The sequence below is a fragment of the Ammospiza caudacuta genome, chromosome 16 (assembly GCF_027887145.1).
Source record: "Ammospiza caudacuta isolate bAmmCau1 chromosome 16, bAmmCau1.pri, whole genome shotgun sequence".
NCBI classification, from domain to species: Eukaryota; Metazoa; Chordata; class Aves; order Passeriformes; family Passerellidae; genus Ammospiza; species Ammospiza caudacuta.
Window position 1 is genome coordinate 13459282 of NC_080608.1, and position 15908 is coordinate 13475189.

The 15908-nt window shown below is 44.6% G+C and overlaps 1 protein-coding gene across 1 annotated transcript; it reads right to left on the minus strand.

The window, feature by feature from the left end:
• Nucleotides 1-402: 402 nt before the first annotated feature.
• On the minus strand, nucleotides 403-15801 carry FAXDC2 (fatty acid hydroxylase domain containing 2). The gene is made up of 11 exons (XM_058815605.1): nucleotides 15677-15801; nucleotides 12080-12190; nucleotides 9397-9461; nucleotides 8259-8306; nucleotides 5925-6016; nucleotides 5727-5824; nucleotides 4881-5002; nucleotides 4358-4563; nucleotides 3385-3490; nucleotides 2187-2353; nucleotides 403-1298 (listed from the first exon to the last, which is right to left on the minus strand). Exons 4-11 carry the CDS (start codon nucleotides 8304-8306, stop codon nucleotides 1142-1144), a joined length of 996 nt encoding a protein of 331 aa, XP_058671588.1. The 5' UTR covers nucleotides 9397-9461; nucleotides 12080-12190; nucleotides 15677-15801; the 3' UTR covers nucleotides 403-1141.
• Between the last annotated feature and the right edge of the window lie 107 nt (nucleotides 15802-15908).

The following is a 15908-nucleotide window of genomic DNA, read 5'->3' on the forward strand; positions in this document are numbered from 1 at the left end:
CTCTCTCCCCAGGTGTCAGCCCTGGGCCAGGGTGGCTTGTGCCAGTGGTGCCCCTCCTGGGAGGGATGCTGGGCACCACTTGGTCCCTCAAGCCTCCCTGGTGCAGCCCTGCTCCCTGTCTTCCCCCCCAGCCTGTCCTGGCCCCACTGGGCTTGGAAACCTTTGGATCTGTGGCTCAGAGGCACCCACTGAGCTGCATCCCAGCGAGTGCAGCCTTCTGCACTCACCTGGAGCTAAAGGGGTGATGGTTCCATGTGCTGGCCCTTCTCAAACCCTGTGTGTCCAACCTCAGCCTTCTGTTTCCCAAAACTAGAGAGTGCGTGCAACCTTCTTCAGCTGCATTTATAGTAGAGACAAACTTAAAATGACTCATCACAGACCATGTATCACCTGGGAGGAAAATCTTGTTACTACGGCCTGCTGTACATGATCCATCTCTGTCGATAGTACATAATCTTTGACCCATGTGCTAGGATCATCATCACGTATAAAAGGAACAGAGAAAAATGTAAAATACTTGAATGAGAGCTTGTATTATAACATTAATATTATTCAGAGTATCTGCTTTCTAGGCTGATGTGATTCATTATTCTAGTAATGCTTTAGTCCTTTGTAATTTGTGGTAATTATGCTTTTTCCTTTTTAATACAAAAAAATGTATAAAAATAAAAAGTTCAAAAGACAGTGGTGCCTGGGTTTTCTGTTCTGCTGACTTGCCCTCTCAGGTAACTGGGCTGGGTTCATCCTGGTGTAGTTGGGGACTGGAGAGGAGCAGAGGAAGTGGCTTTGGTTCCACAGGTAGGGCTGTGGGACAATGGGCTGACCAGTGGGAACCCTGAGCCATGTGGCCCAGAACACACCTGCCTCATACACAGGCAGATGGAACTAGGGGACAGTGCAAGTAACAGATAAACAATTAAATTTTACAAATAGATTTCTAGAGCAGGTTTTTTTATAAGTGTCTTGTATAGAAAACAATGTCAGCAAAAGTGCAGTCGTTTCCAAGCAGCATATTTAACTTCAGCTTCATCATCTGTTATGTGTGGACAAGAATTTGTTTCCTGATTAAAATACTATTTGGCATAAATCATTGTCTCTCACTCTGCTCATCACCAGGCTGGCCAAGAGCTGCTGGGCTGGTTCACTCCTCTTTCTTGGGTGGGTCTGGGATGCTTTCAGAGAGTGGTGTGAGGCTGAGCAGGATTTTGTGTCTCTCGAAGGCTTTGGTCTGTCTGAACATTTTGTCTGTGCCATGCAGGAAATCCAGCACTCCCAGCACTCCGTAGCACTGGTTGAACCTGAGAACCAAACACAGATAAACATCACTGAAGTTACTGAGGTTACTTTGCCCTTTCTCTCCATTCCTTTCTGAGCCGATAATCTGTCCATGGGATTTCTGTACCAGTCTCCCTGGCAGCTCTGTCAAAGCCTGGGTGAACCTTGTGCAGCTCCTCTTTGGTGCCATCATCTGTTTCTCCTGGGCAGCTCAGAGCTGTGGGAGCATTGGGCACCCATGTCACTGTGCCCCATGTGCTCTCCAGACCTGGCTGTCCTGAGCCATGGAGCAGGTGTGCCCCAGTTGGCACAGCTGTTCCACCCAGAGTGTCTTGGCTCTGCAGGGATCCCTGTCCTGGCATGTGGTGACAGAACTGTCCCCCGGGCTGGTTCTGCAGCAGGGCAGACATTTCTGAGCAGCATGTCTGAATGTAGGGCACTCAGGGAGCTGGGAATGTTTCTCCACTGCTCGGGTGTGTATCCTTGAGCTGTCTGCTGCAGCTACTCTCTGTCCAGCACAGGAGGCTGAGAATCTCTGTCAGGAAGGGTTAATGGTGATTGTCTGGGCACAGTGTAATCTGATCAGTGTTACTGATCCCAGTGTATGGCAGAGGGACAGACAGGCAGGCTCGCTTATTTTACCTGTGTGACTTGCCCTGGCTCTGTCCTTAGATCACATGAAGTGTATTCTGAACTTCTAGGAAGAACCTTGCAGAGAAAACAGGGCTGGAATGCCTTGAAATCCCAGTTTAACTGCTCTAAGACTGGCAGCACTCAGCCTGCTCTCAAGCAAACTGGAGAACTGCACTGCTGGTGCATGAGTCAGGCAAACCCACTTGACCCTCAGAAAGGAGCTTTTCCTGCCAGTGGAGAGGAAGGAGAATGGAAAACTGAGCAGTGCCCAGACATACTTGAGGTGGTGGAAGTCGTGGAACTCTGGAGATGGCAGGAGGGGCAGGTGGTAGCCACAGTGAGAAATGCTTGTTGTTATAAGAGCAATGGAGAACCATGCTGAGACTGAAACAATGTGAGATCCCATGATCATCGGTCCAGTCATGACAGGCAGAGTGTTGGAGACCTGGAAATGAGAAGAAAATATCTCATTAATGGGTCCACTACAAGCAGATTCTCCTCTAGGAGCTGAATTGTCACCTGGTGATCCATCACACTGGCCTGTTTTGTGCCAACAGTGTAAAGAAAAAAAAAAAAACAACTGTGCAAACACCTTACTAAAGTTACATAATCATCCAAAAAGTAATTATAGGGATAAGAGAGTTCTACTACTGCAAACCATTGACAAAGCCCAAATCTATAAGGCTGCAGTAGAAGTTAGACATGACTCCAAACCCTGGGTGAGTACAGCATGATCCCAGTAAATCACCCTGGAGTCTGAGGTATGAATTTCAGCTTCACCTTGGAATAATGCTGAATCTGCCCTTGGGAAACCTCACTGTGAAAGGGCATGGCCTGCAGACACACCCAGCAATGTGACAAACCCTGCTGCAGCTCTTCACTGTGATCTGCCCTGGCACAAATGGCTCTGGCTGCCCAGACCCAGCTGCAGGCACCAGCACAGCTCAGCTGGGCTCCTCAATCATTGTGCTGTCCAAAGACTGTCAGCTGGGGAGACACCCAGAGCAGCCCAGGACTATTGGTAACAGGAGATGGAATTTTTAAGTGGAATATTTGAAGGTGGGATGTGTTTTCCTCAGAAGTCTCAGCTGCAGGGGTGTTGGGATACACTCCTTGCAAACACTGATGCCAGCAACCACCACAAAAATCCTGACAGATTTCCAAGTCCACACAATCACTCAGGCTGTCATATCTCTTGCTGAAAGCACTGTCTGTGCTCCCAGTCCTCTTGGGGCTCATGGGAAGCCCTGTCCAGTCAATTCCTTATCTACTGGAGGCCCTTGGAGCTGTGCTCTGGAAGCTGCTGGAGTCCAGAATAAACAATTACTGCAACCCTCCTAGAGCCAAGCTTCTCGGCAGGGCAGCTCAGCCTCCTCTTCCTAAGGAAGAAGCCTCTAAGGGCAAATTTCCTTCTCTTGCCTTGGAAATCACACTGCACACAGCACCTGGAGGGTGACCATGTGAAAATCCACTTACTATGTGCTCTATAGGGTGAGCATAGATGGAGACCACGCCAATGGGGGCTGTCCACTCGTGGTGCTTCTTGTGGATGTGCTTGTACAGCACTGGGTGGTGAACAAGCCTGGGCAGAGGAAACAGAAAGGCAAGGTTTGAGCTCTGCAAAAAAGGAGTAACAGAACACAGAATTTCTGCAGGGGACTTGCTTGTGTCTCCTCTAACATAAGGATTTCAGAGCAGCTGGCAATAAGAGTGTAGGATTCCTTGCTTCTTTTGCTCTCTTTGTATTGAGTCCTTATTCAATTAATGTGTCTGCTGGCTTATGATAAACTCAGGCCAGATAAATCCCATAAATCAAAGTCCCTGAATTACTTATTTATTCAAATCTGGGAGTACTGTAAGGGGAAGACTCACTTTATGCTTTCACTGTTCTGACTTTTTCTACTGGCAACTGTCAAAGAATCAGAATTTTCAGTTCCATGGGTCTTTGGTAAAAAAACTGCATTTACTTTTTTTGGGTGCATTTGTCCTAAAGGGAAACCTACAGATTTCTGAGAGTACTCTGCTTGCTTCTGCTTCTTTTGTCTTCCTTCCTTTAGTTCTGTCCTCTAATTTTGGTGTCAGTGTTTGGGAATCCTGCAGTGTTGGAAGTCAGGCCCTGATTTGTGGGTGCTGTACAAGGGAACAGAGATCAGTCACTGACCTTTGAGATTTTTATCTTTCAGGACAGTCAGTCTTGTTCTTTTCAAAGAATGCTTCGTGAAAAACTGCCTGTTCTGTTTCTTCCTTAGCTTTTAAGCTGTTCCACCTTTAAAATTCTACCCATTTTTGTTTGCTGGCAGCAGCAAGGCCTCATGTTGTGAGGGTAGATTTCCCATATAAATACAAGATTGGTGGAACAGAGGGATGAGGATTATTGCTGTTGTAGGGTATGAGTATAAACTTAAAGGCATAGAGGAAAATCAAGCACCTGTTCCTGTGCTCAGCTCACCTGTGTGTATAATAGAAGAGAATTTCCTCTACTACAGTAAAAATGCTTAGCTCCACAAGAAACCATTGGAAGGTTGGCAATTCCTTGCTGAAGGTGTTTTCCCACCATTGCATGATGTAGAACATGGGCACAAGCATGGGGAAGGAGACAAAGAACTGATTACCCAGCGCTGTGTAGATGGCTTTCCACAGTTTCTTTCTGTCCACCTGCAAAAGAGAAGTCAGGACTTGAGTCTAAGAAAGAAGCAATGCAGTTTTAGTTGGAAGGATGAAAAGCTTTAAGATTTGTAGGCAGTTAGTTTTGGGATCAGCTCTTTAACAAGCAGTCAATGCAGATCTGATCAGTAGCCTCACAACAGGATCTGCCTTCCTTCCTACAGTGGGTATGCAAGACTTGACTTGATCCCCCTGGAATCCTACCTGGCTGTAAGAGAAAAGCATAACAGGTTCTTCTCCCCATTCCTGGCCTGAGAGAGTGCAGGAAGTGTTCAGCCAGCAGGAAAGGCAGAGTGAGAAGTACTTACAGGATCATTCTTGCCCAGCTGAATGCGATAGCGAGTAATGAAAGTTGGCTTTCCTGTTATATCAGCCACCAGAAGGATTCCATTGAAGCCCCAGAAAGCAAGTACAGGCACCAATGCAGCCCCTGTGGCATGAGGAAAGGGCAGAGATGTGTGAATGAATTGGAAACTATGGCTAAATCAGAAACAAAATACACTGGCACAGTACCCAGAGGACCTTGCTGGGACCCAGTAGTGCCAAGGGTGCGTCCCCTGCCCAAAGATGCTTTAAAATGGAATATTGGTAAATTCTGACATAAATCAAAATCAAAGAATGGAAAGGAGGTTAGAGCAGATAAATGTCTCAGAGGTTGAAACCTGACATAACTGAAGCTAAGAAAAGGCTTTTCTAGGTGGCTGGGAGGCCTCTGTTGCTTTTAAATCCAAGTAGGCTAAGGTTGACTTGATATCTAGAACCTTGCAAAGTCTCTACCAGTTCTGTTCATCAGCTGCTAATCAGAAAAGAAAAGAAAGAGTTTTGTAAGTACTACAACAAGAGTAGAATTCACTAAATTTACTTATATTTTTAGTAATTAGTTCTACTGAGTCATTCAGTTCTCACAGGAGCAAAGTGTCTTCACAGGGAAGCCACTTCAGTAGCAGCAAAAAGATCAGATTTTTAATCTGTACAGGACCCTGACTGTGACCCTATCCAAAAGCAGAACAGCTGCACCAAATCACCTGTGGGTACCTTCCAAGGCAGTGCTTGTCAGTGGGAAGATTAATGAGTTTGGGAAGTTTGTCCATGTCTCCATTTAATATGCAATAATACATGGATGATTTCTCCTGAGAAGCACTGTTAAAACTCACCAACAAGGAAGATAGTCCACTCATCTCCTTCCATATAGTCGTAGAACTCCAACCATGCTGTTTGCCAGAAATTGTCTAATGTTATATTCTGCATTAACCTGTGGGAATAACAGTGCTTGGTTGCCCATCTATTCATCCACTTTCCCCCCTTTCCACACAAAAGTTTCTCCTCAGGCTGCTTTGTTTGAACACTCTTACCAAGAAGAAGCATTCATCAGGGCAGTGAACATGAGCAGGCCTGCACTGAAGACGTAGGCACTGATCCTCAAGGCATCTGAGAGCTTCTTTCCCTGTGAGAAGCAACAGAAGGGAGTGAGCACGTGCTGCTGTGTCCTGCCCTGGCATTTTTGGTATTTGAAATGATGAAGGCAGTCCTGTGATGGCCTGTTTAGCTTCACACACACTCTGAAGAACACAATAACAAAGCTGTTGTGGGATATTGTGTATAATCATCCATCTGTCATGCTCACAGATATCTGGTGCATGACTGATGGGGAATTTCCTTGGAACAACCAAAGGCAGAGAAAGGACCACTGATTTTTTTTCCCTTCATTTGGCATACTGCTACTGGAGGGCTATAGCTCCAGGGGCTTCTGGATAACTCAGAGCAGTGGGAAAGGAACACCAGCAATAAGGAATGGTGTTCCATCCCTTCACCTCCCTCCCTCAGTATTTTCTCCCTCTCAGGATGCAGGGTTTTCTCCCCACAGCAGTAAACTGCTGTGCTCAGATGACCTGGTTAACAGGAATAAGTATATTCAAAAAGCAGTATTCAATATATTTGAATATTTAAATATTCAAAACAAAGTTGTCTATATACAACAAATTTATAATTAATGATCTATCTTTTGGAGTAGTCCAAGTTGGAATTCGTTCTGGAGTGCAATTAATTTGGGTTTTGTGAGTGAATATGAATTATATCTATCTGCAATGTAATTTTTTTTTTTAAATCAATGCAATAGTATAATAACAGCTATTGTCTTCTTCATTCCTTTGTCCTTCCTGTTTTTTAACTGTGGTGTTGTGTTGTACAATCAGACTGGAGTGAACACAGTGTGATTCATAGGTGCAGTCCTGCTCACCTCCTGTCAGAGAGGACAAACAAGAGAGGCAGCTCTCAGAAATGCCAAATGTAGATGGTTTAGGGTAATGAAATATAAAAGAATCCTCTTTACATGGCTTTTAGATTCTGTAACAGCTACAGAACATTAAAGGTGGCCCAGGACTTATAAGCAATATTTATTTGTCCCAGGACAGAACTTCTTGACTGAAACATTCACTACTAAAACAAGCAAGCAACCCCTTCCTCCTATCACCTCCTTTTTTCTTTTAAATTGAAAAAGCAGCTAGGGAGGAAGGAACTGACAGGACTCTTGCCCTACAGATTGATACTGTGAACCCTACGGGTTGATAGGAGAGCAGTGCAATCAGCTGCCACTGTTATCACTGGGGGCACTGAAGTGCAAATGCCAGGCTGGCAAAAGCCTCTCCTGCATCATCAGATGGTGCCTGCTGGATCCTGGACCAGAGATCTGCTCTCTCAGCACTTTCACAATTCCAGTTGCATCCATGTTATGCCCCATGTATGCTGATGTAAGACTTTCTTAATCTTTAGACCCTGGACTATCATTTACATATTCTTTAGAAAAAAAAATGTTGTAGAAGTTACAGAAAGCTTTGAGCTTTTTAACATTAATCTGTTGGAAAATCCTGTAAATCCTTTTTCTCCTGGAATGAAGAGCATACCAAACAAAAATTCTGTCTTACAAGTGTCAAAATTTCCAATTAGCCCAAATAAGGTTTCAGTTTCTTTAACATCCCTTAGCTCAAGAGTTTCAATCCCTTTTAACTCCTAATACTCAGACACTGTGCATGTCCTGCTTTGAGACAGGACAGAGAGGAGCTAAAGTTCAGCCCTTCAGCTATTTTAACAGCCCTTTGGCTAGAAAGTGTCTTGTTTTGAGGCTGTGTTTTTATTGCATATGATGAAGTGATTACATGAACCCCACACACTATAATTACATAGAAAACAAATCTTGTTCATCAAGTCCAAGTGCTTAATACCCTGTTTCTCCCCATGCCAGCAGCTACAGCACAGTAGTTTCCAAACTAATTCATGGATTGCTTGAGTTCTTGCTCTTAAAGTGCTTGTAGAAGTTGGCAAAGTCCTTAAGTGCAGAACAGGGTTGCTGCTGGCAAGGTAAAGAGACTGGGGCACATCAGTGGCCATAAGAGTTTAGCAGGACCAGGCCCAGTGAGGTGGCACAGCTTCTGGTTTTGGGGAACTGTGGTGGGCTCTTGCCCCTCGAGCATAGATAACAGCTCCTTCCCCACTTGCTGCTGTAGCTGCAGTCCACTGTAGGGAAAAAATGCTGGGGAAGTGTTGCTTTAGTGATAAGAGATAAGCTCCTAATTATGCAAAAATGTTAGGAATGAGGATGTGTCTGTCACTTCTCTTAGAAGGTGATTCAACACATTCAGCCTTCAAAGCACCTGCATGAGCTTCCTTAAAACATGAGCTGGAGCCTTTACCTGCTTCTGCAGTTCAGCTGTGGAGGAATGTCCAGGGTCGGTTTCCATCTGAAATAAAAGGTAATCCAAGTAAGTGAACTGTGGCCAGCTGGAGAGTGGCAGAATATGATGCAGAAACAGCAAATCATCTCTACTTGTAATTCAGTGCTAAAAGTGTAAAATATTTACTCTGTGTGCCATGTCCTGTCCTGCTCCATCCTTCATGTGTTGGCCATGGAGCAAAACTGAGTTCTTGAGAAGAAAAATGCCTTTATTTCTTGAAGAGTTAGTAATGTCCCAGAAGATTAAGGATGCAAGGATATCAAGGAAAATGGGAGAACAGCCAAAACCAAAGCTTTTGCTTGTGTCACTGGTGTGTTGTGGTAGGACTTCCTCCCTTGATCTGGCCTGGGAATCCACTGCAGCACCCAGTAGCTACTCCAGCCCCTCCCAGGCTGTAAGGAAATGGGACATATGTTCTTCCTTAATGACAACATGCAATTAAACAAACAGGGATGAAAACAAAATGAGTTTGGGCCACAGAGAGCTAACACAATAGAGCCCTACAGCCTTCACTCAAACTCTGAGTTACAGTTTAAGTGAGAAAATCATCTTTGCTTCAAGTCCTGCTATGGTCACTTAGAGAGTTAAAGTCCTAAATGGGCATGTGGCCATCTCATAATGAATCTCCCTGCATCTGCCTCTGCTTGACCATTTGTTGATGGTTTTGCTAAAAGAAATTTAAAAAATAAATCAAACCCAAGGTCTGAGTAGCTGCTGGGAGTTCACTGCTGGCCATGGCCATGAGGGGTTCTGTATTTCAGGCTGTGTTCTGGCTGTCCTAGGGATTATTGCATAGTTGTTTTTATATTTCCCAGTCTTATCATCAAATATAATTAGCAAAAGTTAACAAAACATTCCTTAATATTTTCTTGGTTTCACATGGTCTTTAATAACAAACAACTTCTAACAACATGACAGCCAGATTACTGAGGATTGCAGAACTTAATCCATTTTGCTTTTCCTACTCAGTAGAATATTCAAGCACAGGCAAACTGTTACCTAAAGTACAAAGGCAAGCACAGAGAAGGATCAAACATTCTTGTCTAGGGTACAAACAGTTGGAAAATTACTCATTAGGAAGATGATATTCTATTACCTTGATGATGGAGGGAAGCCTCTTGGGAGTACTCTTCTTGCAGTGTTTCAGAAAGGATGAATAAACTGTCAAAAAGAAATCCTGTATTAGTCAGGAGGTTTAGATTTGAAATTATAGCCTTCTGGGTATGTTCTTACAAATACAACTGTGTTTATTCACAGGTGTTCCCAGCTCTGTTGCATTCCCTATTAGTATGCAGGTCAAAGGGCATGAGACAGTAAAATTAGACACCTCCTTCCTGCTTACTCACAGACACAAAGAGCCAGCCCACCATACCACACATTTTAGTGGAAGAAACTGATGTTAGACAGTTCTGAGAAGGAAAAAAGAAAAACAAGGCAAAAAGGGATTTGAAACTTGAAACCCCGAGGCCAACTCCCAACCCTGTATTTCAACACTAGGGCTGGATATACTCCTATGGGAAATGCTGAATTTTGGTAGCAGTCTTAAAAAGAAACCAAATCCAAGTTCACTTTATCTCCCTTGGCCCAAAAAGGTATCATGAAAGGTGTCCTAAGGTGCTACTGCTGAAAATGAGAACGTGTTGGGGAACCTGCAGTGTCCCAGGGCTCCCTGTCCTTCCCCAGACACAGAGCTCCTCACTGCTGCACTGTGTGAGCTACCACAGCCAGTCTGAGGGATCTTCTTTTCCTCTCATATATTGTCTGCCAACCACATCTTTATTGATAAATACAGTTGGACTCTGATATATCTGATGAAGAATACCCATAAGAAACAACCAAAAATAACCTGCTAGCCTGAAGAAAGCAGCATAAATAACATGCCACAGGCCAAATTTAAATTGATCTTATCTTAATTTTTAAAAGACCTTCTAATCACTTCTGTTACCCAACATCCACTACATGCCCATCTTGTCACACAGGTCCTCTCAGGGCAGGTGTGCCCACTGCCTCCAAGGAAACACTACTAAAGCTTGAAATATGTCAGGCTTGAATAATCCATTCCTTTGAGGCTTTGCTCCATTCCAGATTTCTTAACAGGTTGTTCAGAGCTTTGAACAGTTGAGTGTCTGCACAGAGCGAGATTTCACAGCTTCTCTGGCAAATCAGTTCCAGTATTTGACAACCTTCACTGTAAGATTTTTCCACTTGGATTTTTTTTGGTTATAACTCCTATTATTTGCTCTTAGCTGTGCACATTTCTATCTTTACAACCACCCAGTAGGGAGCTGAAAAGAGCAATATCCAATTATTCTGCTGGCACAGTAAAGTAAATAGTGCTGGCCATAGTTTTCTGTGGTTAAAGAGATTATTCCTCTCTGATGACTTTGGAGCAGACAAGATTAGATTAGGAGAGGCAGATGTGAGAGGGGAACCTCACTGAGCTGGAAGGCTGATGCTCCAGAGGTTCCTCCATCCAGCAGTGCTGACTCAAACCTGCTGACACCTTTGCATGTGAAGAGCTCCAGGGCAGAGCACTGTAGAAAATGTGACTCTGTTTTGAGTTTTTAGGAGAAGGAGCTATTACTTGATTGAGTCACATACTCTGTGCATTTAGGAAAGAGTTAAATTTGCAATCACATTTCTAGTACTCTTTTTAAAATAATCAGTTTATGACAGAAGGCTGGCTTGGGCAAAGATTTCTAGTTCAAAGCAGAGCTGCCACATCTGCTTGCCCTCTGTTTAAAACACTGCCTTTATTAAGCCACTTTTCAGGATAAAATTCTACATTATTTACATTAAACCCAGAAAAATTTGGATAGAGTAGGTTTTCCCCAACATCTCATTACCTACTCTTTTTTTTTTATTGTATAATGTCTCTCCTGATTCAGAATACACCAAATACATTAAAAACCCATTCATGTAACCATGGCTGTTTCAGCAAACAAAAAAGCCATTCAGCTGCTTGGCACTGCTCTCATGTTGGCATATTTTACAGCCCCAAATCAACCACTGAGGCTCTCAGCTGCCTGCAGCTATTTCCAAATATCAGCTAGAACTAGTCCTGCCTAAAAAAAAAAGTTCCTTTCCAGTTATTTCGAATTAGTTAACACCAAATTTGATCCAAAATAAATTCTCAACCCTAGAGTAAAAGTAATTGCTTTCCCAATCAGTGTCTTGATATTAAAGGGGAAACATACACTAGTCAAACAAGAATTCTAATACATTTTTTATATTGTTGTTTCCATGTATAACTTAATTTGCCCAAAACCTGTTCATTAAGTCACAGATCTTGTTTTCACTGAATTTTCCACTTCTGGTACTGAAAAAAAGCTAGTTGGTCTAAGTCATATTTTAAAATGCTCAATATAATCTGAGTATAATCTGAAAAAAGCCCTGCTGTATTTTTTACATTTTTTAACATGTGAATTATTATTTATGCCCCATGCCTGCTGTTCTCTTGTACTTCTGGTGCCCAGATAGCCTCAAGCTGAGGCAGCCCAGGTGCCCTTTCCCTGCACTGAATCCTTCTCCCAGCAGCCAGACCTGCATGGCAGGCACAGCTCAGACCAGCTCCATCTGCTGCGATGGGGGCTGCCCACCCACCCCAGCTCCCTGGGATTCCTTGTGCCTTCCTCCTGAAGCCTCTGGTGTAGCTCTTACCTCACTGAAATCAACCTTTATACAGCACAGACAGTGCACAGCTGCTCCTGGGAGAACAAAGAATGCGACTATCCATGACAGTACAGAACACAGAGAACAAAGAACACAGGAGCACTTACCTGGTCACCTGAACAGCTGCATATCAGCCCCTCTGTGAGGACAGACACAGGACCAGCCGTGGTGTTTGATGTCCTACCAAGCACTGCACGGTTTTAAGGGAAACCCTGTTCCTAGAAAAGCTGACAATGGACTTCACACAGACACAACATTGCCTTTTAATGACTTCCTCAAAGTCTCTATCATATCTTTTCAAGCACCCTTGAACTCTGGCTGCCTGTTCTTTGCTCACCACCTGCTGATGGTAGCCTAGGAGAGGTCCTTTGTGTCTGTTCAGAGCCCAGAGTTCAACTCCTCACTTTTCATGACTGCTGTCAAAGCTTTATGAGGGTTTAGGCAAGGGCACTGGGGGTGTGTTTCCAAGCAGGAGCTCCTGTCCCCTCCCAGACAAGTCATGTGAAGGCAGTGCCATGTCACTGTTAGTGCTGGCAGTGTTCCTGTGTGTATGTGCATGCTGTTACTCAGTTAAGCACGTGGAACACATCTCTGCATCTCTCTAAGTTTTTTCATTGTTGTACCTGAGAACAAAAAAGCCACCAACACCCTAAAGAGAAGTAGTTTTTATAATTCACTAACCCATGGTTGGAGCACAAAATAGCTACTGCCAGTGCAACTGAATGGGTCAAAGGTGTATTTGTTAAAAGCAATAGGGTTACTGTGGAATTTGGCAAAAAATCAGCAGTCCAGTTTTCATGTTGTTGTACCAAGTCTAAAAATTACTCCAACTCTTGCTACACAGTGCCCTCAACCAGTAAGAGGCTTGGCTTGCATGGGTAAGGTGAAGACACACATAGGTTAGCATGTGCTTGGGCTCAGTTGTGTTTAACCATGGTGTTTACAGACCATAAAATGTGTAATTATGGCATTGCAGAGATGTCATTTACAGTGGCATCCATCTTTCTTATGCAAATGTGGCCCCAATCTGTTACTTAGCCCATAAATTGTGCCGTGCTACCAGCTAAGCTCTGGCAACTGAGGGTGTTACTATCATAACTTTCCAGATTTATTTTCCCACAGGAGGAAAAACAGGGAATATCACCTTTGCCTCACAGTGAGCCTTGTTTGCCCTTCACAGGTGAAGCAACAAATGCTCTTTCTCAGTAACACCTCATGCCAGCAGAGCTGGAACTGCAGAGAGCTCTGCAGGAGGAACAGCATTGAACACTGTCGGTGTTTCCATCCTCACTTTCTCTTGCCTAATTCCAATTATTCCCTGGTAGGGACAGAAGTTGTAATTCTTAACTGTTGTTACTAATTGGCATTTATCACAGAGAGCAGGCTCAGCAGAGAGGAATGTGATTCCTTCAGACTATTCACTCACGTGCAGAGGAGGAAGTGGAAATGAGCATCCCAAGAGAGGGGTGCCATCAGGACAATGTCCTCAGCTGATCTCTGCATTTGAGCTTGCAGGGGGAGGGCTGTTCATCCAACAGCCAACAGTCAGTGATAAGAGTGAATTTCAGACCTGTGTTCCTTTTGAACCACTGCTCAATTCCAGCATGGGTGATCTCTGAAATATTCATACCCATAGGGACAGCTCAGCACATTACTCATAGGGTTGTAAATGCCATTTATCTTCTGCTGCAATTTTGTGTCTAGCCCAGCTTGCCACTGATCAAACTGCTGCTTCTGCCCTGTGTGATGTCTCCATCACAGACACCCCAATGCTGCTGCAATCTTTGCTGAGCCATGCAAGCAGTCTGAATTCTTCAGAGCAAAAAACATTTTTGATCAGACACTTCACAATACAACTTTGTTCACTCCTCACAGTTTTTGAAATAGGCACTGGTTGTTTCACTGTTTGAGAGGAACACCAGGGGAAAACCTATGAATTATCTTTCAGGGACTGGACAGGGCCATACTGATAGTTCCTGAAGAGGAATCTGAGCTTGGCACACATCACCCCCTGCCTGATTCCCTGCATTCTGAACCAGATTTCTCACCTGGGCACGTGTGCCACCTCCTAGCACTGCAGTGGCTGCTTTGGGAGCACCTGTGCAACAACACAAGGATGAATTCACCTTTCAGGATTCCCACAAGCAAGATTTCTTGTGGTGCTGTGAGTAAGCTCTAAAGAAAAGGCACAACTGGACGTGCAGCTCAAGCTGCCCAGTGTGAAAATGTTGAGTTAAATACCTTTATTCCACCTCATAATGCAGCTCTACACTCAGGGTAGATGTGAGGACTCTTCAAGACTTGCATTGGAGTGCTGGAGCTGGAGGCAATCTTGGAAACCTCCAAATACAGAAATTATGGGACTCTTTAAAGAGCAGGGTGCCTCTTCCAGCTATTCTGAATCCTTATTAGCCATGTCATGTTTGAAAATAATTCTGATCTCATCAAGCAAAATGTGTCTCCAGCTCTTCCCACCAGTGCTTGCCAACATCCTTGAACAGCTTTTGTTTTACAGAGGTATTTTTACACACTACAAATGTAATTTATCACAGGTGATTATTTCCTGCAACACATTTTTATTACAGTGCCAAGGCACAGATATTTACAGTGGCCTGAGGAGATCCATCCTCCTTTTTCCCCTGGATTCAACATCCCTTCAAGTGCTGGGTTTATGAGCAAGAAAAATTACTCTGAACTCTTTTGGGAAATAAAAATTTCACCTTATATTTACAGGGTGCTGTAATCCAGCCTACTGAATTTACCTGCTAACAACACAGATTTGCTTGTACAAAACCCCAGACTCAACTGACCACAGGTGATTGCTTTCTGGCAGTGTAGCATATTGCATGTTGCATAAATTGCACAACACCACAGACTGCAGAGCTAAGGCAAAACAGTAACTCTCTATCATCCCTGAAGATAAACTCTGAATCAAAATAATGCTCAATAAAGGGAATGTACCAAGATGCTGACAGCAGCAAGGTCATTCAACACAGCAACACTTGAAAAACCCTCTTCTTTTCTAAAGGCAACATTTCTGCTGAGGCATGAACATTAAACCTGAGACACTGAACAGTGTCTGAGGTGTGAAAGATACCAATATCTGCTTTTGCAAATACTTTGATCAAAATGCTGGGCAAGAAGCTGAGATTCACGGAAAGACTCCCATACGGTGGGCAGACAATCCAGTACCAGAACATATATATTTATAGAGGCACATACGTATTTTACAACAGATGGAACCCCGTCCAGAAAGATGGCAGTGTAAAATAAAGGAAACACTATCTAAGTTTAATTAGCAGACGAGCTGTCCCAATGAATTGCCGATCTGCCATCAGCATCAGCCAGCACAGCAAGTGTTGGCAGCCGCGTTACACAAGCAGTAGCTGTTTTACCTGCTACAACCTTCTGTTGCTAACGTAACTTAAATTCCATTCCTGGAACAGGAGAAGCCAGGCTAAAAGTCGGCAGGTGCAGTAGGAACTTAAATGACTTCTAAGCCCCTGCAGGGAGAAGCAGATGTTGCTCCATTAATGAGCTTGATGCGCACTATAGCGCAGGAGCAAGGCGTGCCGGGGCTGACAGCAGCGTTTGCTCTCTGGGCTTTAGGAAATCCCCCCTGGAACCGAACCCTCAGCCGCTCCCACCCTGGCCTGGGAGCCCGGGGGGGCTCGGGCCCAACCCCGACCCGGGGACCCCCTCACCTCCCCTTGGTGAGGGAGGGGCGGCCGCTGCTTCTTTCGGGGACGCTCAGCCAGGGCCCGGCGCAGCCCGTGTCCCAGGGGATGGGGGTGCTGGGGGCTCCCCATGCTGGAAGCCCACCCCAGCCCCGCTGGGTGTTATGGCGACGCTTCCCTCAAGGAGCGCAGGCACCCAGCTCCCTCATCCCTCCTCCCCCCCTTCCGCGGAGTTTGGACTCGCCCGCCATTTGGAGCG